Below are 20,921 nucleotides of genomic sequence, written 5' to 3' on the forward strand. Positions count from 1 at the left end.
GTATTGTTTATCAGAATTCTGCTCTTTGATTTAAGCCAAATGTCTTTAATAGCAGAGATATATCAAACATTCAGGATTAAAAGTACATAAATTGACGCAAGCGCTGCAAAAATAAAAAATAAAATACTAAGTTTTGAGATGCCTTTGAGTCACAGTCGTGCAGTGATCCTTAAATAGTAAATCGGTCAAACATGATTCATATAAACCAAGTGATTTTAATGGTCACTGGTTGTGGTTTTATGTGCCAATAGTTTTGTCGTGTTGGTGAGGAATGCTGTTGTTTTACTTCCCCAAGAAACGCTGCTTCCTCTCAGTCTATTGTTCTTGGGCAATCAATGAAATGACATCAGTGTGTGTGTACACTGTATGTGAGGCAGAGGGAGCGACAGACGGAAATATATGGGAGGAGAGAGGAGGCGGTGGGAGGTAGCCTGTTTATTCTACTACTACAACAGAATTTAAATCCCCCTACTAGTCTCTGAATAATCCCTGGCGTCCTTATATCAGTCCGTGTGTGTTCTATCTTGGCAGGAATACAAGGGCTTTATCCTCAGTCAGGCTACTGGCTTCTGAATAACTGGGCCAGTGTAGAAACCTGTTAACACCTGTATGAGAAGAGGAATTCTGCGTGCGCTGTCTTTACGGTAAAGCCGTTCGTTGATCCCGCCCCCTCTCTGATAGAAATCTCGGTGATGTCGCTTCGTCTTTAACGAGCTTGACCCAGAAGCAGGGAAGGAGGGGAAAAGAGGGGTGAAAACACACAATAAACGGACTAGTCTGGAAGGGGACGGGGCAGCGTTTCAACGAGCAGGTGAGTCAGCTTATAAATGTTACCAGGTGGTTGTTTTATCGGAGGTACTGCGTGTTTCCCCTCATAGATAGCGGGTGCACTGCAGCGTTGGCAAGGAGTGGTCACATCATCGACAGATCAGCAACACGACTCTCCCAGGCTAACGTTAGCTCACCATGCTAACGATAAAAGTTTCCACCGTGACCCGCAGTTTTGTTGTCCTGCCGTGCACACTGTTAAAACTGTCTCAACAGAGCCCTTGATATGAAACACTAAAACAGAAAATGCCTCTGAATTAGCTGTAAATGTCCGTTAGCTGAGCACGCGCTAACTTCAGCTCGAGCGGCTAATCTGTGTTTGCTATGCTAACGCTAGCTGTGGTTGTTGGCACGGCTCGCAGGCGGCTATGTGGGTTATTGTGATGCTAACGTAGCAGGGCAGCCAAACCAGGTCACACGGGTGCTGAGCGAGCACGAGAGCCAACTGGGCTGATTTGATCTTCAACATTGTCATTTATGTGGGCAGTGGCGTTAGCACAAACACCGAGAGACTCAACGCTGAAATACGCGAGTCTTTGTTCGTGAGAGTCATTTTGGTGTTTGGTTAATGCTGCCAGCTCTGCTCGTTGCTCCTGCCCTACATTGCTATATTACGTTAGCAAATCAATTCATGTCAGGCAGTGGGATTCTGCTACCTGCTAGTGGCCCTAGATGGTTCACGACAAAGTCTGCTTTAGGAGAGGGTTCATACAGGTTGACACGAAAACGCCATAGTCAGGCCGGGTCTGGTTGTCTGGTCGTATACAATAAACGAGGTTAGTATTGCTGATGATTTAAGCGTCTTTCTGTTGGAAGCAGACAGTTCTATCAGTTTAAGCAGATAAGTAGATTTCATCACATCCAGCCCCAGAGAGATGAGTGTACTTTAATGGTAATTGGAAACCTCGCTTTTTGTTAAAACGCTGCGCTTGTTTTTAGTGATGCACGATATTATCTGCATGTTATTAGTATCTCCAGATTACGGCTTGAAAAGGACATATCGGTATAATTTTTCTGCCGATATTTTCCGCCGATAAAACACGTTACAGCTACTGTGTGGAATTTTCGTTTTGTGTTGATTTTGGCGGCCCCTGTGGACAAAGCCGTACTTCTTATCTCTTTGCTGGTTTTGTCCTGTACGTGCTTAAGTGGTGGTTTTTAACAAAAAAAATCTCATCCTGCTTTCTTCAACCGTCATATGTATCACTCACTTTAAATTTTTGCCCTGGCAAATGTAAACAAAGGCAGCGTGCAGTTAATCGCTTCGTCTGACACCTAAGGCACTGTATTATCTTATTTCTGCATCTGCCAGTGGGCCACTACAATAAGAGTAGGCATGATATCCGTTCCACTACAGGGGAGACTTGATGTTCTCTGCAATTAGGTTAAAAAAACATGTGCCTGATATATCGGTGTTGGGAATTGGCAAATAGGCTTGGTAAATATCAGCGTATTGGCAAAAAATCCAATATTGTGCATCCCTACAGGTTTTGTGCATTTGAGTTTGTTTTTAAAGGGTGGTGGTCTTCCAGTAGTTGCCTACCACACAGGCTGGGATTTTACGTTTACCAGCATGTGAACCTGTTGGGTCGGTCCTGTGTGGACTTGTTTTGGTTGGAAAGCGCCTGGGTGGGGATAACTGTCAGCTTGCGCATGAACATGTTAACTAGCTATTCCCTTGTAAACATTGGTTTACTGCAAGGCACACATTGCTGTGTAGGTAAGCACCTTGCCTGTGGGCTTCAGGAGTATCCTGGTTTGTGTTTATACAGTATAAGTATGACTGGGTCAGGGTTGCAGGTGCCACCACTAATAACCCCATATGTGACTGTTAACACCCATGTATCAGTCTTTACTGACTGCTTGTCTCCAAGTGATTGTTTGATTGTTGATGCGTGCCCCCTACGCCAACTGCAATTGTGTCTGCTCTCTTGAGGTGTCTAGGTTAATCCTCAAAGGGCCTGACCTGTGTTTGTGCGTCTATCTGTGCGTGCATGTTAAAATCGTGTGTGTGTGTGTGTTAGGAGGTAAGTGGATTAATGGGCTAAAGCTTCAATCCCATTACAAGACACGTTCAGCTTAAACAAGCGCTGATGGACTCACTCTGACAAACTTATCAGTAAACTAGCAGCGCAGCTTACCTCAAGATGCGCGAACAGATGTGTATTTTGACAGTGAAGATGGTGTTCAAGTGGGAGTTTGTAGCTGCAAATGGCAGGCGTGGGTGCTTATTGCGTTAACCAGAGTTTCATTAGGTCGACAGAGGCTGTATTGTTGCTTACATTTGGGTATGATTACAGATGTCCTCTGACATGGCTAAGTGAGTCATGCTGACTGAAGGCCACAGAATCAGATGGAGATATGTGACTCGTGGTGAGTCAGGGCTCCATCAGATGTTTGAGGAGTGTGTGTGTGTGTGTATGATGTTGACCTCAAGGCACAGTGCTTGACATGTTGACCCATAGGATACCGTGCTTGACATTTGTTGCTGCAATGTTTATGACAGCAGAATATAAATGTTTGTCTTTGTGCCCTTGTTCCCTCTCTAGATTTAAGAAAGTAGTTTGCTGCTGATACTTTTAAATGTCTTTATTGGACATTCAAAGCCAATTAAGTTTTGTCCATAAAGGATACATGTTTTCCATTCTTAGTTTCTTAGCAATTTTATGTTCTTTTATAAGATAATTATGTTAAGAGCGAGAATAAGTGTTTCAGCTTCTCCAGTATGAGGGTTCAGTTGCTGCACTGTGGGAAAAAACCAAAATATTCCTACTTAGTAAAAATAAAAGAATATGTGACGATTCAGCTGTGCAGAGATTGCTTCCGAAAGGTCATAAAAGCAGAACAGAAAACGGAGGATGGAGAACAGTATTAGTAAAATGGGAAGTGCTGTGTGGTCGTGTGATCAGCGTATCGACTATGGGGGATTTTCACTACTAAAGCAGGAAGCAAACTGCCATCAGCAGGTGGTTTATTGAAGTAAACATCTTGCAGACTGTAATGGTTCTGCGAACACACAGCTCTGTCGATGAAAATGGCTTCTGGTTAGCCTAAGTAGCCACAGCATCCCTTTTAACTCACCTCTGATGTCGAATCCACAACATCCTGTTTCTCCGGAAGCGGGTAACAGGGGAATGGGGAGGGGAGAGGCAACAGGACCGCACTGATTGTTTTCATTGTTCAACGGAACTCATTGCTGACTTTCAAGGCCAAAACCAACAGCTGTGATAGTGAGAGACGGGCGGAGGACGGAGGTCATGAGTGACTTTCCATGACAGAAACCTTAGAAACACAGATGACGGTACAATAAGTCTGATGATGTCCTCCTCGCTCTAAAACTCTGTTCACACTCTCGGTTGCACAAACTTCTTATTGTTCCACTTACCTCCCGGACTGACAGCTGCAAATTCCCTCCTCTGGCTGCGGTTTAAACTCCCTCTCACACACACACACACACTTAGAGTCACATTCCCAAGCCCCTTTGCCAAGAAATATCAATCACAGTTTATAATTTGTCTTGTAAGAATGACAGTGGGGCTCATTAGAGAAAAAGATAGCATGTTAATCTGAGAAGTGAGGCCGTGTTTACGTTTGGCTAATTAAAATGGAAAAAGGCCAGACGGGAAGAGATTTGGTTAAATAGTTCTTTTTTCTCTGTGTTTGGGTATTTTGCACCAGTAATCTGTGACGGTGCACTAAACAGATCTCTATTAGCCAGTATCATGTTAAGGTCATTGTACAGAGGAAGAGTGGGTGGGCTACTGCGCTGAATTGACTGGAGACAATGCTAGGAATGCAAGATTAGCTTTTATCTTGTTTTTAGCACTCCTTTCTGTCTCACTACCCCTGTCTCTGCTCCACTTTACCCTCTCACTCTCCTGAAAGACAGTTTTATTTGTTTGCAGCTCCTGCTCCTCCGTCTCTGTCTGTCTGTAGTGGATAATATCAGCCCTGTCCTGGCTATGACCATATATGGTCATGTGTGGTACAGGACAGCAGTGTGTGATTTGCTCAGGTGGGAGGTTATGGCTCAGGGGCGCTACAGCCACTAAGCAAAAAAGATAGCATGTGTGAGTGTGCGCATGTGACATCATGTCTTCCTGTCAGTCAGTCTCGTCCCCAATGCAAATCCTGCTTTTGGTTCTTCTGAATTCCTTTGTCTTGTGAAATATGTTTCAGCCACTCCTCATTTTCTCATCAGGCCATCCCACTTTCCTCCCTTTTTTCCCACACTGGTCGTCACACCCCAAGCTGGGACTTTTTCTAAATAAGCAAACGTATGTGTGTGTGAGTCATTTGTTTGACAGGAACAGACACAGCCTCTGCAGACTCCAGTTATCTAAGTTAGCTAAAGTGTGTCGTAATAGTCTGTCTAAAGGTGATATCATCGTGTCTGTTTCCTTTATTTTTATTTGCACTAGTCATGCAGGTGAAACTACGAGTCACTCATCACCACCTCTTCACTTGAACTCATTACACCTATGCTGCTCGTCTCTTTTATTTTCACTTTTGAACACTCTACCTGTGTGCCGAAAAACACCTGCTGCCTGACCGTAAATGCAGGTCTCTGTTTGATCCCCAAATCACTGCAGACTTACAATCACAGGAGTGTGTCTGTGCATGTTGGCTAGACAGAGAGAGACATTGAGAAACTAAACTTTGGTAGCCCCTCCTCTACCTTGTCAAACCGGTCTTGCAGGTGTGTGTGTGGGTGGCAATGCATGGGTTTATTCACCTTTCAAGTCAGTGCTGATGGGGAGTCGGGCTGCTGCTACAGAGGCTGTATCAACAGATAAGAAGATCTAAGTCTCCCACTTGTATGGCTCTGATATAACAATGTCTTTCTCTCAGAGCACAGCCAAGATAACAAAGAAACTCAGGGGGGGGAGGGATGAAAGGCAGGGAAGTCGAGAGAACAAGAGTGGCGGACGGACAGAGTTGGGCCAGAGGTAGATGAAGTGTGATAAGAAAGGAAAGGCTGGGAGAAGAAGGCATAGTTACACTGCACAGGAGAAGGATAAGAGAACATATGGTTCTCTGTGGATGTTACTGTCTCTAAAACCTGCTTCTCTTTCTGCTGACTGTCGATGTTCTTTGTCCCAGAAAGAGCTGCAGGTTGGTCCACTTCCCACAGCTAGCAGCCGCACGCAGGCCAAATGTTGAGTAAATACAGGGTGTGTCTAAAGGCTGGAGCTACTGTACGTCTCTGCCTCTTGCTGTTTTTCTCTGCACAGAGCAAACTGAACCCTGTTGACACACTTGTACGGTATTCTCACTATGTTGCTGTTTTTCAAACAGAGGTGCCTTCATTCTTTCTAAAACATTTCTCCCTCTTTCTCCTTATTATTTCCCTCCCTCTGCCTCCCCTTCTTTCTCTGTCTGCAGTTCAGTCCTCCCTGTTTTCTGGGCTTGGTGGTTCTGTGACCTTCTACCCATGAGCAACTAGAGCTCAACCTCTGACCTTGGTGCGATCTCTCACCTCTACTACCAAACCACGCCCACAGGTGAAGGTGTGTATTTCTGATTTTCTCTGAAATTCGCTTCCACAATGTGTGTCTGTTCTGTTGTGCTCTGCTTTGTGCTTAAACCTTAAAACAAGAAAAGATTTCTCCTTGGGTTTAATGTGCACGTCTTAGTGTTACGTTTTCTCTCCAACATGTAGAAGCTGCTTCTCTTCATGTAAAAAAGGCCTCACCCTCTTTATTCGACTGTTTTTACTTTGGATCTCAGTCAGTTTAATTTCAATTCATGATGTGCAATTATAGAAAATCAACCTAAACTTTTTCTCTGTTAAAAACCAATTTATATCCTGAGCTTCTTCGAACCATATTATTATATCTATCCAAGAAAGAGCAGGGGATTTAACAACATCTAATTTTGTCTGCTGTTTGTATTCAAGACAGTATTTCCTAGTGCAGTGTGTGCAGGGGTAAAAAGCTCGGACAAGTAGGCTTACTCTTTATGTGTTAAATATTTAGTGATCTTTGTGCAGGGATGATGATATCATTGACAAATAACATATTGCCATAATTATCTCCACATTGTGACAGAATGTGACACCCTCCTCACCCTCATCTTGTATTGTGTCTATTGGCAGATCACATATTTATAGCTCAGAGTTATTTTAATTATGCTTTAATGGCACTAATTTGGTTGTGTTTTAATATATATGTTTCTGTGTTTCCTTGTCCCTGGAATGATTTCACTGTTTCACTTACAGTTGGCAGTGATTGATATAACATACTTGTAATATGTTTTATTAGCGCTGACTTGGTAGTGCTTGAGGCAGTATGTAATATGAGCATGTTGACCTCCTTTAAAGTATCTGTGTGGGGCAAACTTCAACGAATGAGTCATTAAACCCCGACAGGTTTCACACAGTAACCTGGTCATTTGGCAAGATTTTAGATGTCAGAGTTTCAACCGCAGACAAGTCTTTACAGTGGTAATGACTAATATCATTACTGAAACCAAAAGGGTAAAATCCCCTCAAACTGTGAGGGGAACTCACAAGAGGGCTATCTGAAGTTCACTTTCCATGAAAGTCAGTGGATGAGTCACAGAGCATCAGATAACGCTGCTCGGAACCGAAACAAAAAACATTATTTGACATACGACAACATTTGTTGGGGGTCTGGTACCAAATATCTGGAGAGCAGGCTTTGTAGCTCAGAGCATCTCTGCAGCGCTGCAGTACTTTGTGATACAGCTGTTTTGTCACACTGACACCTTTTATCTAAAACCTGCAGCTTCTGTGACTTCAATATTGTATTTGGCCATGTTGCGATTTCGATTATATTTAACAGCCTTCACAGCCCTCAGTTAAAATAAACCTCCCAACTAATTATTTGCTGCATCCACCTGATCTTGCTGTACCTTGTATGGCAAGGCGAGGTGTGTGTGTGTTTTTGTTCGAAGCCCTCTCCCTGTGCTGTAGTGTGTACGAGGCTGTTTGGATGTGTGTAACACCCCCCCTCTTTCCCCTTGGGGCCGTGTAGTGTGTATGGAGCAGTGTGAGAGCGCAGCGGCTCTGCTGGAGTCGGTCAGGGAGCAGGAGGTGCAGTTTGAACAGCTGACCCGGGCGCTGGAGGAGGAGAGGAGGAGAGTGGGCCTCCCCGCCACCAGCCCCTCGGGCCTGGGTCGCCCCCTCCCCCACACACAGGTAACACTCCCCAACGAACATCCCCGACCACAGTCTCTCGTAGGCGTTTATCGCCGTTTCCATGGATCATTTCATCAAATCAAAATCTTTCTCCGTCTGACATCCATCCAACCATCATTCATCCATTCTCTTCCTCGCCCTGCCTCATCTCCACCAGCGCTCGGCCAGTTTGTGTCCGTGAATGTTTGTAAATCATCATTACATGTCTTTCTTCATTCGCTCTGCAAGTCCACCCGTCTGTCACCCCTTATCTTCAAACGCCTCAGTTCCCGCCTGCACATACTTCCCCTACTTTGAACATGCCTGAGATGGTCATCATCACACACGTTCAGCATGCCTTAACTGTCACTCACCGGATGTGCTTTGACACACACATACACCTTCCTCTGGCCTCTTCTGTGGAATCCCAGTTATTCACCTCTTTGTTCCAGCATGTCGTGTTTTTGAATGAGGGCATGTGTCGCATAGTCCTTCATCCAGTCTGGTTTCTTTGTCAAGAGATTTTCTTTCTTCTTTACTTTCATTTAAATCATTCATCAATTGAAATGTCTTTTGTGATTTCGACTGTATACTTTGTATTGTTTTGCATGAAATTATCTTTTATATATTGAAAGTCCACAATATTGCATGCAAAAAGATGACCAGTGATTGTAATCTCTTATAGCTTATGTGACTTATGTGGGGTGATGGTTTAGGCTATCCCTCAGAGCTGCAACCCATTTGTATTTAATCTAGAAATTTTGTGCCAATTATTTTCTAAATAAGTTGCCAAGAAATCTCTGTCACAGTTTCCCAATGCCTAAGTTGATGTTTTCAGGTATCCTGTTTAGAAGTCAAAAACCCAAGATACCCAAATTGCTATCATTAGCCCCTTCTACACTGCAGCTTCGCCGTCATGCAGCCTTTGCCATTTTGCAATGGACCAAACAACGCTGGCATAAAGCTGCCCCAGTGTGTGTTTTTACATAGCGTTCTGCCGTTGTGGAAGCAAAATGTGCACGAGGTGTAAACTAACAGCGCGGGCTTCAAATACACACACACATGGGGCTGTTCCGCCCTGCCGGCTCCGCTGTTTACACAACCGCCCTTTCGCCTTTGTTACTAACGCCGATGCCGGCTCAGAGGCGGAAAGACTTCACCCAACCATTCCGCCTTCAGGCTTTTTACATAAAAGACGAGACGTAACAGAGGCGTAATAATCCCACCTTGAACTGGCAGTGTATAAGGGGCTATAGAGGTATAGATGACCAGGAAATATTTACAGCTAGTGACCCAACTTAAAGAATTTTCTAATAATTAAATCCAATATTTAAATAGTTGCAGATCCTTTTTTAATTGACAAATTGACATATTATTTCCAGCTCTGATGCATTTAGTACCATGGTAGCGGTCACTTTAATATCTTTGTTTTTCTATAGTGGGTAATGTTGCAAGTAACATAGCTGAATTGCTATATAGCCTAGAAAATAGGTATTCTTATGTCATTGCATCAATCTCATTCAGTCCATTGATCAATTTAATATAAACATTCCCACCTGGCTCTTTTATCAGTTTTTAATTGACTTTGTTGAAAATTTGCTAAAATGTGATTTAAAAAAAAACAACCTTTTTGTTGTTTAAGATCGTGTTTCCTTTCTTGGGAGATTTAAGACTAAGCTGTTTTTGTTCAGAGCTCAGTTATCTGGTTGGACGAGGTCCTAACTGACGCCGTGTTGTCCTCTGTCTTTATCAAAAGACTTGGACTATCAGAGACAGAACTTAGCCTCGGTGCCTGTGGGCCTGGAAGAGCAATTAAAGGAAAGCCATTATTATTTTGCCCTCAGCAGACTCTGAAGGTCAGGCAGGGCTGTATTCAGGGGCCGACGTTTTTATGACGTTTTTCAGCACAGAGTTTAAAATGTTTGAAAGACTTACCTTGTCCCTAAATATTTCCCTCCTTTAAGAGCTCGCTGACATGGATAAGACTGGATGTTTTGTCTCTTTGAAGCCTTGGAAGTGACTTATTTGATTAGTGTGTGGCAGCTGGAGGAGGAAGACTGAGAAAGCAGGAATTTGTGGTTTTAGCCTAGTGTTATATTTCAGGATGAAGATACTCTTTCTTCGCAAACCTCAGCCTGAGCCTTTCTTTAAAACCTTACAGAGTTGTTGGCAAATGAGGTGGTATTTTAGGAAGGACCAGCTGTAGAGGAAGTGTTCCCTTCTTGTTTTAAAAGTGTTTAATCTGCATCTTTGATAACAGCCCTGCCTCCCTGTGGTCACAACATAAAGTGCAGCATGACATACTACTGCCAATAAAGTGGGAGTCCGTGTTTTATAAGGTTCATCACAGGGTTTTCTCTTGTATCAGTCAACAGTATCACAGAAATACTGCAACTCTTGGCGGTCGAATGGCTGTGCAGAAATATCAGCCCAATTACGCTGTGTGCACACGTCAGCTTCAGGCTATTTTGGATAACTGAGGCAGTTATGCTGCATAAAAGTGAGTGCTGCTCGGGGTAAGGTAGAAAGTGTCCAAGTCATGCAGTCAGTGTGACAGTCAATGGTTATGTAACAGAAGAAAGCAGGAGGAAGTAGGGTGTGAGGATGAGTGGCTGCACTCCAAAATGTCCTCCCTCATGTCTGGCAGTGATTCACAGACCATCAACGGGCAGGGACGGTTTGGTCAGCACTGAATGTGCTTCAGCAGCAGGAATATCATCTTGCTGGTTGTGAGAAAGTAGACCGCACTGACTAATGGGAAGCATTGCAAGTTAATTCATTTTTAAAGAACATATTTCACAATTGTTTCTTTCTCTTCTATCTCAGAACGGGCGTTTAGGGGATGCAGACATAGAACGACTGAAACTAAGAGACGCATACTTAAACGGCACACAGGTATGTGTTTGTGCGTGTTGTTTTTCATGATGGAGGTGGTGAGTGCCAGTGATTTGAAAACATGAATGTGTGCTGTTTTTCTGCTACAGTACAGAATGGTGGACCCTGCACACGGCGCTCTAGATGAGAGCTACACACCAGAGGACGACTCCCAGGAAGTGCACTCAGTCTTTTCTGAGGAGGGAACGGCACGGCGCCAAGACAATGGCGTAAGTGATATAACATGTGAACAGGATATCATCAGACTCTCCTGCAAAGCTTTTGTAAAAACACACATTTAACATGTATTCTTTTAATTGTTTGGATACACCTCCAAGCATTTTACACCACACCAACATTTTCCTTCACCATAAACATATTTTTAAAATAAATAACACCCATCTGTCGCTCTCTCTTCAGATGAAGAAACCAATCTCACGCACAGTCCTGCCCTCTGACTCGATGTCCATCGACGGGGGCTTGTCAGTGTCCGGTATGGGCGGCTACAGCGCCACACTGGACCGTCCCTACAGGCAGCCTGTCGCAGGAGACTACCCCACCGCCACAGTCCCAAGAAACTACCACTACGGCCCTGTAGGAGGCTACGATGACTACCAGAGAGGCCCGCCATCAGAGGCATACACTAGCTTAAGCAGGGGCTCACACATGGACGACCGCTACAGGTACAAGCCCCCTGCATAGAGATGGGTCATCTTTGGTGGCACATTTTTTAGTGATTGTTGATCCGACATTCTTCAGTATGTAGTCTTTAAAGATGAATCCTCCTAATAAGCCACACTGTATTTTTAGTTTTCATGAGTGAACTCTGAGTTCTGCTTCATCAAAATAATGTGTGATATTTTTACGCCTGTTAGACAAACTTAATCAATTATATCTCTCTCCATGTTACCAGAATTTGGACAAAGTAGTTTCACTTCTCCTTCCTTTTTATTTGTAGAAGTTATGGAAAAAGTTGATTAGAGCTCACAGGGTGTTTAATTAAGTATGTCTGAGTTTGACAGGAGCATAATTTATGGCTGAGAGGGGCAAAAATCCACTCTTGATAACACGTGTTTCGTGTAGACACACTTTTTACTCTTTCACACCAAAGTCAAGAAGCGTGAAGCCCTTTAACAGCTTGTCAAATGTTCACATTAACTTTAATTACAAATTCATCACTGTGTCAGTCTGAAACAGAGATAAGGAAGGATGTGATTTCACTTTAATAACTCTTTAAACTTCTGTCTTCCCTTCTTTCCCCAGGCCAGTTGACGGCTACAGGACTTTGGACTCAGGCTACCGGGCCCCAAGCCGCCAGCAGCTTGACCCGTATGCAGCTCAGCCCCAGGTGAGCCGAGGAATGAGGGCCCTGGGCTCAGCCTTGGAGATGCGGTATGGACCCGGACACTTCGGTCTGGAGGATGACCAGCGCAGTGTGGGATATGACGAGTACGGCATGGGGCCTCCACCCATACACCCTGGAGGCTACGGCACCATGCCTCGCCTGGGGCCCGGGCCCGGGGGTATGGACAGACGAAGACTCAGGTAAACCCAGTTACACCATGAATGGCTGCAGCATATCCCACTTATCTTTTGTGCTAAGCTAAAGTGAAACACTGAAACCTTTTCTCTATCAATCTGCCTCTGACATGCAGGAGCTGTGAGGACACTTTGGACGGTGACATGGGAGGAGTTGACCCTTATGCCTGGGGTGTTCCCGTGACTATGGAGAGGGGCAGCATGGCGTCACTGGACAGTACACTGAGGAAGGCTCCTCCCGGTTCATGGAGACAGCCGGAGCTGCCTGAGGTCATCGCAATGTTGAATTACCGCCTGGACCCTGTCAAGACCAACGCTGCTGCCTTCCTGCAGCATCTCACATTCAAAAATGATAAGGTGAGACACATTTAAACACATACAAACAATTATCCTCATGTTTATTTTTCTTTTGACAAACCCTTGATGAGAGCTTGATAATTTTGTGGGGTCATAGGTTAAGTCAGAGGTGCGTCGCCTGAAGGGCATCCCAGCCCTGGTGTCACTGCTGGACCACCCCAGCAAGGACGTGCACCACTCGGCCTGTGGGGCACTAAAGAACATTTCATATGGCAGAGACCAAGACAACAAGATCGCCATCAAGAACTGTGATGGAGTCCCTGCTCTGGTCCGGTTACTGAGGAAAACCCGCGACCAGGATCTCACTGACACTATTACAGGTGTGTTTTAATGAATCACTTTAGGATAGTTTGGTTTTGTCTTTACAAACTTTGGATAAACCAAAGATCATATGTGACTTTTTGCAAGCTGTCAAATTTGAGTGTAGCAGCATTGACAGTAACAATGTTTATTTTTGCCCAGGCACCTTGTGGAACCTCTCATCCCACGACTCGGTAAAGATGGAGATTGTCGACCACGCCCTGCACGCCCTGGCTGACGAGGTGGTCGTCCCTCACTCCGGCTGGGAGCGAGGGAGTAACGGAGGAGAGGAGAGCTGCAAACCACGCCATCTGGAGTGGGAGACCGCCTTGACCAACACTGCTGGCTGCCTTAGGTATGCAAGGGATCAATGGACGCAATGCGGAAAAAGTTGAAGGTCAAAAAAAGGGAGTTATTTTGAGAGGAAAACATGCAATTATGTGCTTAACTTGTCCCTCTGTAACAGGAATGTGAGTTCAGAACGCAGCGAGGCCAGACGAAAGTTGAGGGAATGCACAGGGCTGGTGGATTCGCTCATGTACATCGTCCAGTCACAGATCAACCGCAAAGATGTGGATAATAAGGTACCAGTTTTAAACAGATTTGATTTTACCAAAGCACTCATTACCTCTGTCTCCATCTTTGATCATGTTCCCCCTCTTCTTCTCCTCCTGCAGCTGGTGGAGAACTGCGTCTGCCTCCTGAGGAATCTGTCCTATCACGTTCACCGTGAAGTCCCAGGCTGTGAGCGCTACGCGGAGGCCGCGCCCCTCAACCAGGGGCCGGCCCCTGCAAACAAGGGCGGCTGCTTTGGCTCTCGAAAGGGCAAAGGTCAGTGTCAAACGTACACCACGCTCAGAGTTGCTCCTTGTCTACGATATTTGCTGTTGAAACGTGGCAGCTGCTGGTGTGTTTGAGCTTCTTGGTGGCAGAAGCACCTGTCGCTGTTTTTCACACTCTCCACTGTTTCCCTCCTTTTCTTCCTCTTTCTCCTCCCTCCTTCTTCTTACCTCCACCCCCTCTATCTTCCCACTCGCCTTCACCTCGCCCTTCTCTCTGCTGTGTTTAGATGAGTGGTTTTCCAAAGGTAAGATTCTTCTTTGGTGATCTTGTAAACTTTTTGACCACTCCCCTCATCGCTCATTTTACTAACGCAGAAAAAAACATCACTAGAGAAAGAAGAATGCCTGATAACGTCGAATTCACATCCAGCTCACGAGCATGGTCACCTGACGTCACGCAGACTGCATTGCATGTTCACAGTGCTTGTTCCACCTGTTGCATGGTCGCGAAACAGATGTCAAATAGATGACTGAAGATAACTGACGGCTCATCTCATCCAACCTCACGTAATCTGTTAGCTCTCCAGCTCAATCGTTCATGTTCTTTCTTTTCTGATTTGATTTCTCGCTGCAGGAAAGAAGGATGGAGACGACGGGAGCGGAGATCAGGTCGACATTCCAAAGAGGACAACACCTGCCAAAGGTTTGCACTTCCCTTTTCCCTTTTGTAGTCTTTAAATGAGACTACAAAATGTGCTTTTGCAAATGTTTCTGTTTGATATATAAATTAACAGTTAAGGCTTAGTTTGTTGTTTTTTTGGTAAGTAATTTTTGGTGAAGGCTTTAGTGTCCAGCACACGTGTTTACTCCCCTCTTTGTGTTTCAGGTTACGAGCTGTTGTTCCAGCCAGAGGTGGTTCGTGTTTACACATCGCTGCTCAGAGAGAGCAAGAACCCCTCTGTCCTGGAGGCTGCTGCCGGTGCTATCCAGAACCTGTGTGCCGGCCGATGGACTGTTAGTACAATTTCTTGACGAGCTGAAATCTGCAGTTACAAAAAGATTAAAATGATTTTTGATTAAGTCCACAATGCTGTCTGTTTTGAAGTTAATATACTGAAACCGCTGTCTGTGTAAACTGATATTCAGCTCTCCCTCTCTACCTGTTTATTCTTCAGTATGGTCGGTATATCCGGGCCACTGTGCGCCTGGAGAAGGGTCTTCCAATGATGGCAGAGCTGCTGGCTCATGGCAATGACCGTGTGGTTCGGGCGATGTCCGGGGCCTTGAGGAACCTCGCCATCGACAACCGTAACTGCGAACTGCTCGGTAAGGATGTCAGAATGAGCTTCCAAATCCTCCCTGTTTCTCAAAAAATGTTAGTGTCACTTATTTAATGCCGAATATTGGTAATATATTTACTAAATAAATTATTTAATAGATTCGCATTATTGCAGTCGCAGCATTCCAGATATATTTTCTTGACTTCCTGTGTTTCTCCTGCAGGTTTGCATGCAGTGCCTCACCTTGTGGCCAACCTACCTGGAGGCCAGAGTCAGTCTGGGCGTGCTCTGTCAGAGGAGACAGTGGTGTCAGTACTCAGCACGCTCGCTGAGGTGCTGGGCAACAGTCTGGAGGCATCAAAGACTCTCCGAGCGTCACAGGGCATTGAGAGGCTGGTGCTCATCAACAAGGACGGGTGAGTGTGTTCTGTGAAGTGACAGAAGAACACAGAAAAAAACAATATAACAATACAACAGTGTTTTTAATTATGGCAATATAAGAGATACTTACACAATACACGATACCATCCAAAATGACACTTTTGTAAACTTGTGAACATCTCTGTTTCTCTCACAGCAAGCGCTCAGAGCGTGAGGTGCGGGGGGCCGGCCAGGTGCTGCAGCTCGTCTGGGCCCACAAAGAGCTGCGCCGGCCTCTGGAGAAGGACGGCTGGAAGAAGACAGACTTCATGGTGAACCTCAACCCCAACGCCAGCACCACCAACGGCCCGAGCACCCGGGCCAACGGCACCTATGAAGACAGCACCACGCCACTGCTAGACAGAGGTCTGCGTGCACGAAATAACTTAACTCAGTACATCTGAAGATGAGGTGTGGATTCGTTTCTAACTTGTTTTGCCTCATTTTTAGGAGAGAAGAGGGACATGATTCCACTGAACGACCTTGGCTCTGGTTAGTTCATTTTCCATCTCTGTTGTTTCCAAGTTATTATAACAAATTTAATTTCGAAGATGAAGCGTTGTATTATTTCCTCATATTTGTCATTATTTGTCAGAGGCCTACTCTACACTGGACCAGAGGGAGAGGAGACACACTCTGGATGAAACCACAGACACTTTACCGGTACTTTGAATCATTCTCCGGATGTCGCATTGCTCACTTAACGACACTAACCCTCAGTCTCCTGCACTTCTTTTGAGCATTTCCTGACTTTAATGGTTTTCCTTTGGAAGTCTGTAAAACACCATTCACTATTACTGACATTTTTCTTTTCTCACACTCACTCCCTCTTCTTTCTCTCTCTGGTTGTCTCTCAGCGAGGGGTGTATGGGGGCAGAAAGGGCTCCTTGCCCCTGTTGGACTCCTACGATGGTTAGCCCTCCCCCTCCCCTCTACCCCCCTCTGCATGTAACAGCATGGTATGTCCAACTGACCTCTCGTCCTGCATGGGCTCAATGAGCTCTTTTCCTTTGTCTTTTATAACTTGAAGCCCTCGCTAGAACCTGGTCTCTGTCTACGATGGTGTACTAAAACACTGGTGTGGATCCTCTGTACTAATATAAAGAACTATAGGATGTCATGTGTACATGCTGGTATAGTATGCTGCAAGATGCGTCATGGTCCACACAGTCTGTCAGTGTAGAGATGAAACCAAAGCTGCAGAACTTTGACGTTGATATAAATGCTTTTCTTAGTGTGAAAAGGATCATAAATACTATGACTTGACATCAAGGATAAAAAGGAGGATGCAATCTGTGTGTACTTCAAGACACATGAGACTTATTTAAGAGGACAGAGACTCACTGTGAGGTCATGTGTTTTATACTTTTGCCAAGTTGTGAAATATCTAACATAGGACCCAAGTACTCAGCTGACACTTATCTCTAGCTGCCAGCTCCCTGAGTTTCTCCTTTTAGTGCACTCTTGTGGCTCTGCAGGGAATTACAACAACACGTGTGCCAATATTTGAGGATTTAAAAAAAAAAAACTTGGATACATAATTAATTTATATTTTGTCAAATTATTGTACAAAAATGTTTTTATCTGAATATCTAATCATTTTCTTAAATTGTGTTCATATAATGACTCATTTCATTGTGTAATTTATTTTAATAACTCTCCAGAAACACTGGTGAACAGCTACACGAGTATCTTTTATTTGCAGCTGCGTCTTGCCCCAGTTTAAAAATGTTTGCTGCTCTGTGAGGCAAAGGTTGAGTCACTGTTCTCATAAATGTTGTTTTGTTCGGGGCATGTTGGCTGCCACGAATAAGCGACTCTGGCCTGAACACTGACAGTTCTACTAAGCCTACATTAAAAATTAATTAACATAATCTCTATTTAATATCAGTGCTTAACTTTAATACCTTTTCCCTTGCACATACACGAGCTGATGCTGGAATACAAAATCTTTCATCAATTGAACGCATGAATAAGTAAAGAGAATGATAGTAGTAACTTAGTTCATTGTGCTCGTACCTTGCTGCCCAGATGTTTGTGCTGAAAAGAAAAACAGGACATTGGATGTGCCCTAAATGCACTTGTGCCATGCACTTTATATACACTGTATTGGTCTGAATATTTTCCTTGTCTTATATTCTAGTCGGTCTAGACTTAGATGCTAATATACGATCCCACCAGTAATCGGTGCCATTTTATCTGTAAAGCGGGTGTTCCCCTCTAACTGAGGACAGCTGTCACTCACCACTACACTGCCGGGGGGAGAGAAACATTGATCGCCTGTAACAAAGGGGCTTAAAAGTCAGCCAAGTTAATGAACAACTGAGGCGGAGTTATGAGGTCAATTTTAAGATAATTGTTATCAATGCAGCAAAGTCATTAAAACTGTCAAGAAGCCGAGAACTATGGTGTCACAGAATATAATGCCCGAAGACAGCGAGCCCAAAAAGACTAAATATACACGTTAATGAGATGGATGGCCTGATAACTAATAGACTACAGGTTATTTTAATTTGATGGTGTTTCTGTAAAATAAGTGCTTCATTTAAACATGTGATTGTCAGATTTAAATTAAATAAAAAAAACAATTTAATCTAAAACATATTAAAAACATGATTTTATTTAAAAAGTGTTACAAACAACAACCGTCCCCTGTTCTTCAATGTGTTTGTATTGATATTATTTTCCAATAAAATTGTTTTCTTTCTAAAAAGAAGTTTTGGTCTTAAAGTCTTATAATCAGGGTCGTCTTATATTCGGACCAGTATGGTAGTTTAAATAGGAGCCTTTATGTACGACTGACGCGTTCTGTGGAGTGTTAACGAAAACTTAATATTGAATGGGCCATAAAATCAAATACTAAATCAAAATAATGGAAATTTACTTTGATGTTGGAAGTATTAATGACACTCTGGTCATTGTGACAGCACTACTGCAGTGTGCCATACTTATACCACATAATAGCTCCTTGTGTTGCCTCCATGTTTACTGTGTAACTTATCCACATTGTATTAATTTGATTTGCTTATATTCTGACTCTGCTTTAAACATCCTGCTCTGTTCCTCCAGAAAAACTGATAGTGTGCATCACCCAGACGGGGCCGTCCCTGCCCTACCACTGCTACTGAGGAGAGAAGATCCAGATGCACAGACTCTCTCCCCCTCGTCTCCCCCTCTCCCCCCCCCCCCCCTCCTCTCCTCTCTTTCTCTCTCTATCAACACACAGATGGGATAAGAAGATGAGGGTTGGCATCCAAAGAAAGTGGCTGCGTTGCAGGCTTTCCATGCAACGCACACACACGTACAGACACACATACACACCTACTTTTTACAAATTCATTCAATTGTAGCAACAGAAATATATTCAGTTTTTTAGATTATAATTCTCCTGTAAAGGCAATCACCTTTGTTGACAATCATTTAATTCTGGTGTTGTCATCCTGCTCGTTTTTTTTTTTTTCTTGCTAAAACATTTCGGTAATCTTTTTGTCATGGTCGACAACTTGCTGCCAACACCCGCATCCTAATGATGAATTTGTACGTAGACGTCTATGTAGGGTATATACTGTATATAAAAAGAAAATGGGATGACTGCATTAGTTTTGGCTCATTAATTTAAATCGTCCCTTCAGTGGGATCGTTGGGAGGCCGGGACGGGCCGACGGACCGCCCTGTAGATGGAGAATGTTGTTTATAGAGGAGTTATTTTCCTGTCTAGAGTTATTTTCTCTCGGTTGGGACGAGCACAGGTGGAGACAAGAAAGGGCAGGTGTGTGTATATTTGTCATACAGTCAACCTGTGGCCGTGTGTGTGTGTGTGTGGAAAAAGGACCTTGGAGTGAGTGTGTTTTTGTGTGTGTGTGTGTGCACGGACCAGACCTATAAGACCACATGTTGATAATTTCATCCATTCATGATGTCTGTTTTTATCTTGTGCTCCTTCTCCTGTGACAAAGTTTATTTCCTTTGTTTAGTTTTTATGTACCGACTGCCTCTTTTTGTGTTTGATACCTTAATTTCCAACTTTGTTTGTTTTCTCCCCAAAAAGAAAAACATGACAGTTGAAGCCTCTGTGTTTTTATATCCAGATTTAACTGACCAGAGCACATTAAATGTGGATCTGACTGGTGAAGCTGGGAACCAAAACGACACTAAACCACTACAAACACCTTCACATCCCGCTTCAGAAATCATTCCACACTTTAGACAACCTTGTCTCTGCTTTATTCTTTATTTAGAAAGTAACAAACACTTCTCTTTGGAATATAATTGTCCTCTTTAAATCTGAAGTTTAAAAATAAATCACTACTTGATGTTTTTTAAAGGCCGTCTTTAAAACGAACGCTTAAATTTGGGAGGCTTCTTCCCTCAGAGGAGACTCGAGTTTTAACATACTGACGTTTAATTTAATTTGGGAGGAGGACAAGAAGCACGTTTTTGTCTACGACCTTTTTTATTCTGTTGTTATTTTTTCACTTACTGTCTGGTTTGTATTTTATTTTGGGGTTTGTATGTAAGGGAGCGGTGGGTGAGAGCATTATGCAATTTGTTCAACTTTTTTTAGTCCCAGTTTTACCGTTGAGTTGTTTTTAAGGCAAAAGAGACCAATCATCTTTGTTTTTTTATTACTTTCCACACACAGTATATTTGTAACGTTGCCTATCCATGTAAAATTATGATGTACCATTCATACCTGCCTTGGCTCTGAGAAGTTGCTTTTTTCAGTAAAGTATGTATCTGGTAATACTGTTGTTTTTATAAATAAAGATCTTTTCTTAGACCAGATTTGGCGACGTGTGATTGATGTGGCTGTGTGGTGAGGTGAGGAAGGGCTGCTGGATCATGTAGATAAACACGTCTAATTAAAGAGAGGCACTCTGAACGTCTGGGTAATTTCATACCCTCGCTCTTGTTAAGGCAAATGGCAAACACACACTCGACACTATTTAAGATATTCACTCTTAACATCTGAGTGCTTGATTAACTGGGTTTTTAAATATATATTTTACATGCTCGTATTACTGAGGCTTGTTATCCATGATGTTTTGAAGTCAGCAAAGTTTATTTTAAATGACAGCGAGCACGTTCAAGAGCTCAAACTGGGCTCACGTCTTGTGTTCATGCCTGCTTAAAGCTGATTAACTTTCAAACACTGCTGCAAAGTTAAAGACTTAAGTGTTGACATTCCCAGCTTGGGTGTTGTCTCTGGTTTCACATTCTGACCTGCGAAAAACTGTCATCCCTGTGTGTGCGTGTGTGTGTGTGTGTCATCCTACAGACATGTCGAAGGAACACACAAGGGTTGTTCGAGGTCGAGAGAGGGTCTCAACGTTTCCAGCATGCAACACATCTGAAATGCATCCCTCACAGATTGAGAAGCAGCTGCTGGATCATGAGGTG

General features: G+C 43.7%; 1 protein-coding gene across 5 annotated transcripts; it reads left to right on the forward strand.

Annotated features, from left to right (window-relative positions):
• Nucleotides 1-657: 657 nt before the first annotated feature.
• On the forward strand, nt 658-20,306 carry LOC138597869 (catenin delta-1-like). 5 transcript variants are annotated; one of them, XM_069669388.1, is made up of 22 exons: nt 658-811; nt 6,214-6,338; nt 7,827-7,990; nt 10,796-10,864; nt 10,954-11,073; nt 11,264-11,526; nt 12,107-12,388; nt 12,499-12,739; nt 12,837-13,059; nt 13,202-13,394; nt 13,506-13,623; nt 13,717-13,870; nt 14,109-14,126; nt 14,456-14,524; nt 14,708-14,835; nt 14,997-15,147; nt 15,325-15,517; nt 15,679-15,887; nt 15,972-16,013; nt 16,117-16,184; nt 16,379-16,480; nt 18,591-20,306. In XM_069669388.1, the coding sequence occupies exons 3-21, from the start codon at nt 7,832-7,834 to the stop codon at nt 16,436-16,438; spliced, it is 2,760 nt and encodes a 919-aa protein (XP_069525489.1). In that variant the 5' UTR covers nt 658-811; nt 6,214-6,338; nt 7,827-7,831; the 3' UTR covers nt 16,439-16,480; nt 18,591-20,306. The 5 variants fall into 5 exon arrangements, with proteins under 5 accessions (XP_069525489.1, XP_069525491.1, XP_069525490.1 ...); XM_069669390.1 differs by lacking the exon at nt 16,379-16,480; XM_069669389.1 differs by lacking the exon at nt 14,109-14,126.
• The last annotated feature ends 615 nt before the right edge of the window (nt 20,307-20,921 follow it).

This window comes from Semicossyphus pulcher, unplaced genomic scaffold, assembly GCF_022749685.1.
Source record: "Semicossyphus pulcher isolate SPU_LCO1_2020_fin unplaced genomic scaffold, fSemPul1.0.p SCAF_2, whole genome shotgun sequence".
Taxonomy (NCBI): Eukaryota; Metazoa; Chordata; class Actinopteri; order Labriformes; family Labridae; genus Semicossyphus; species Semicossyphus pulcher.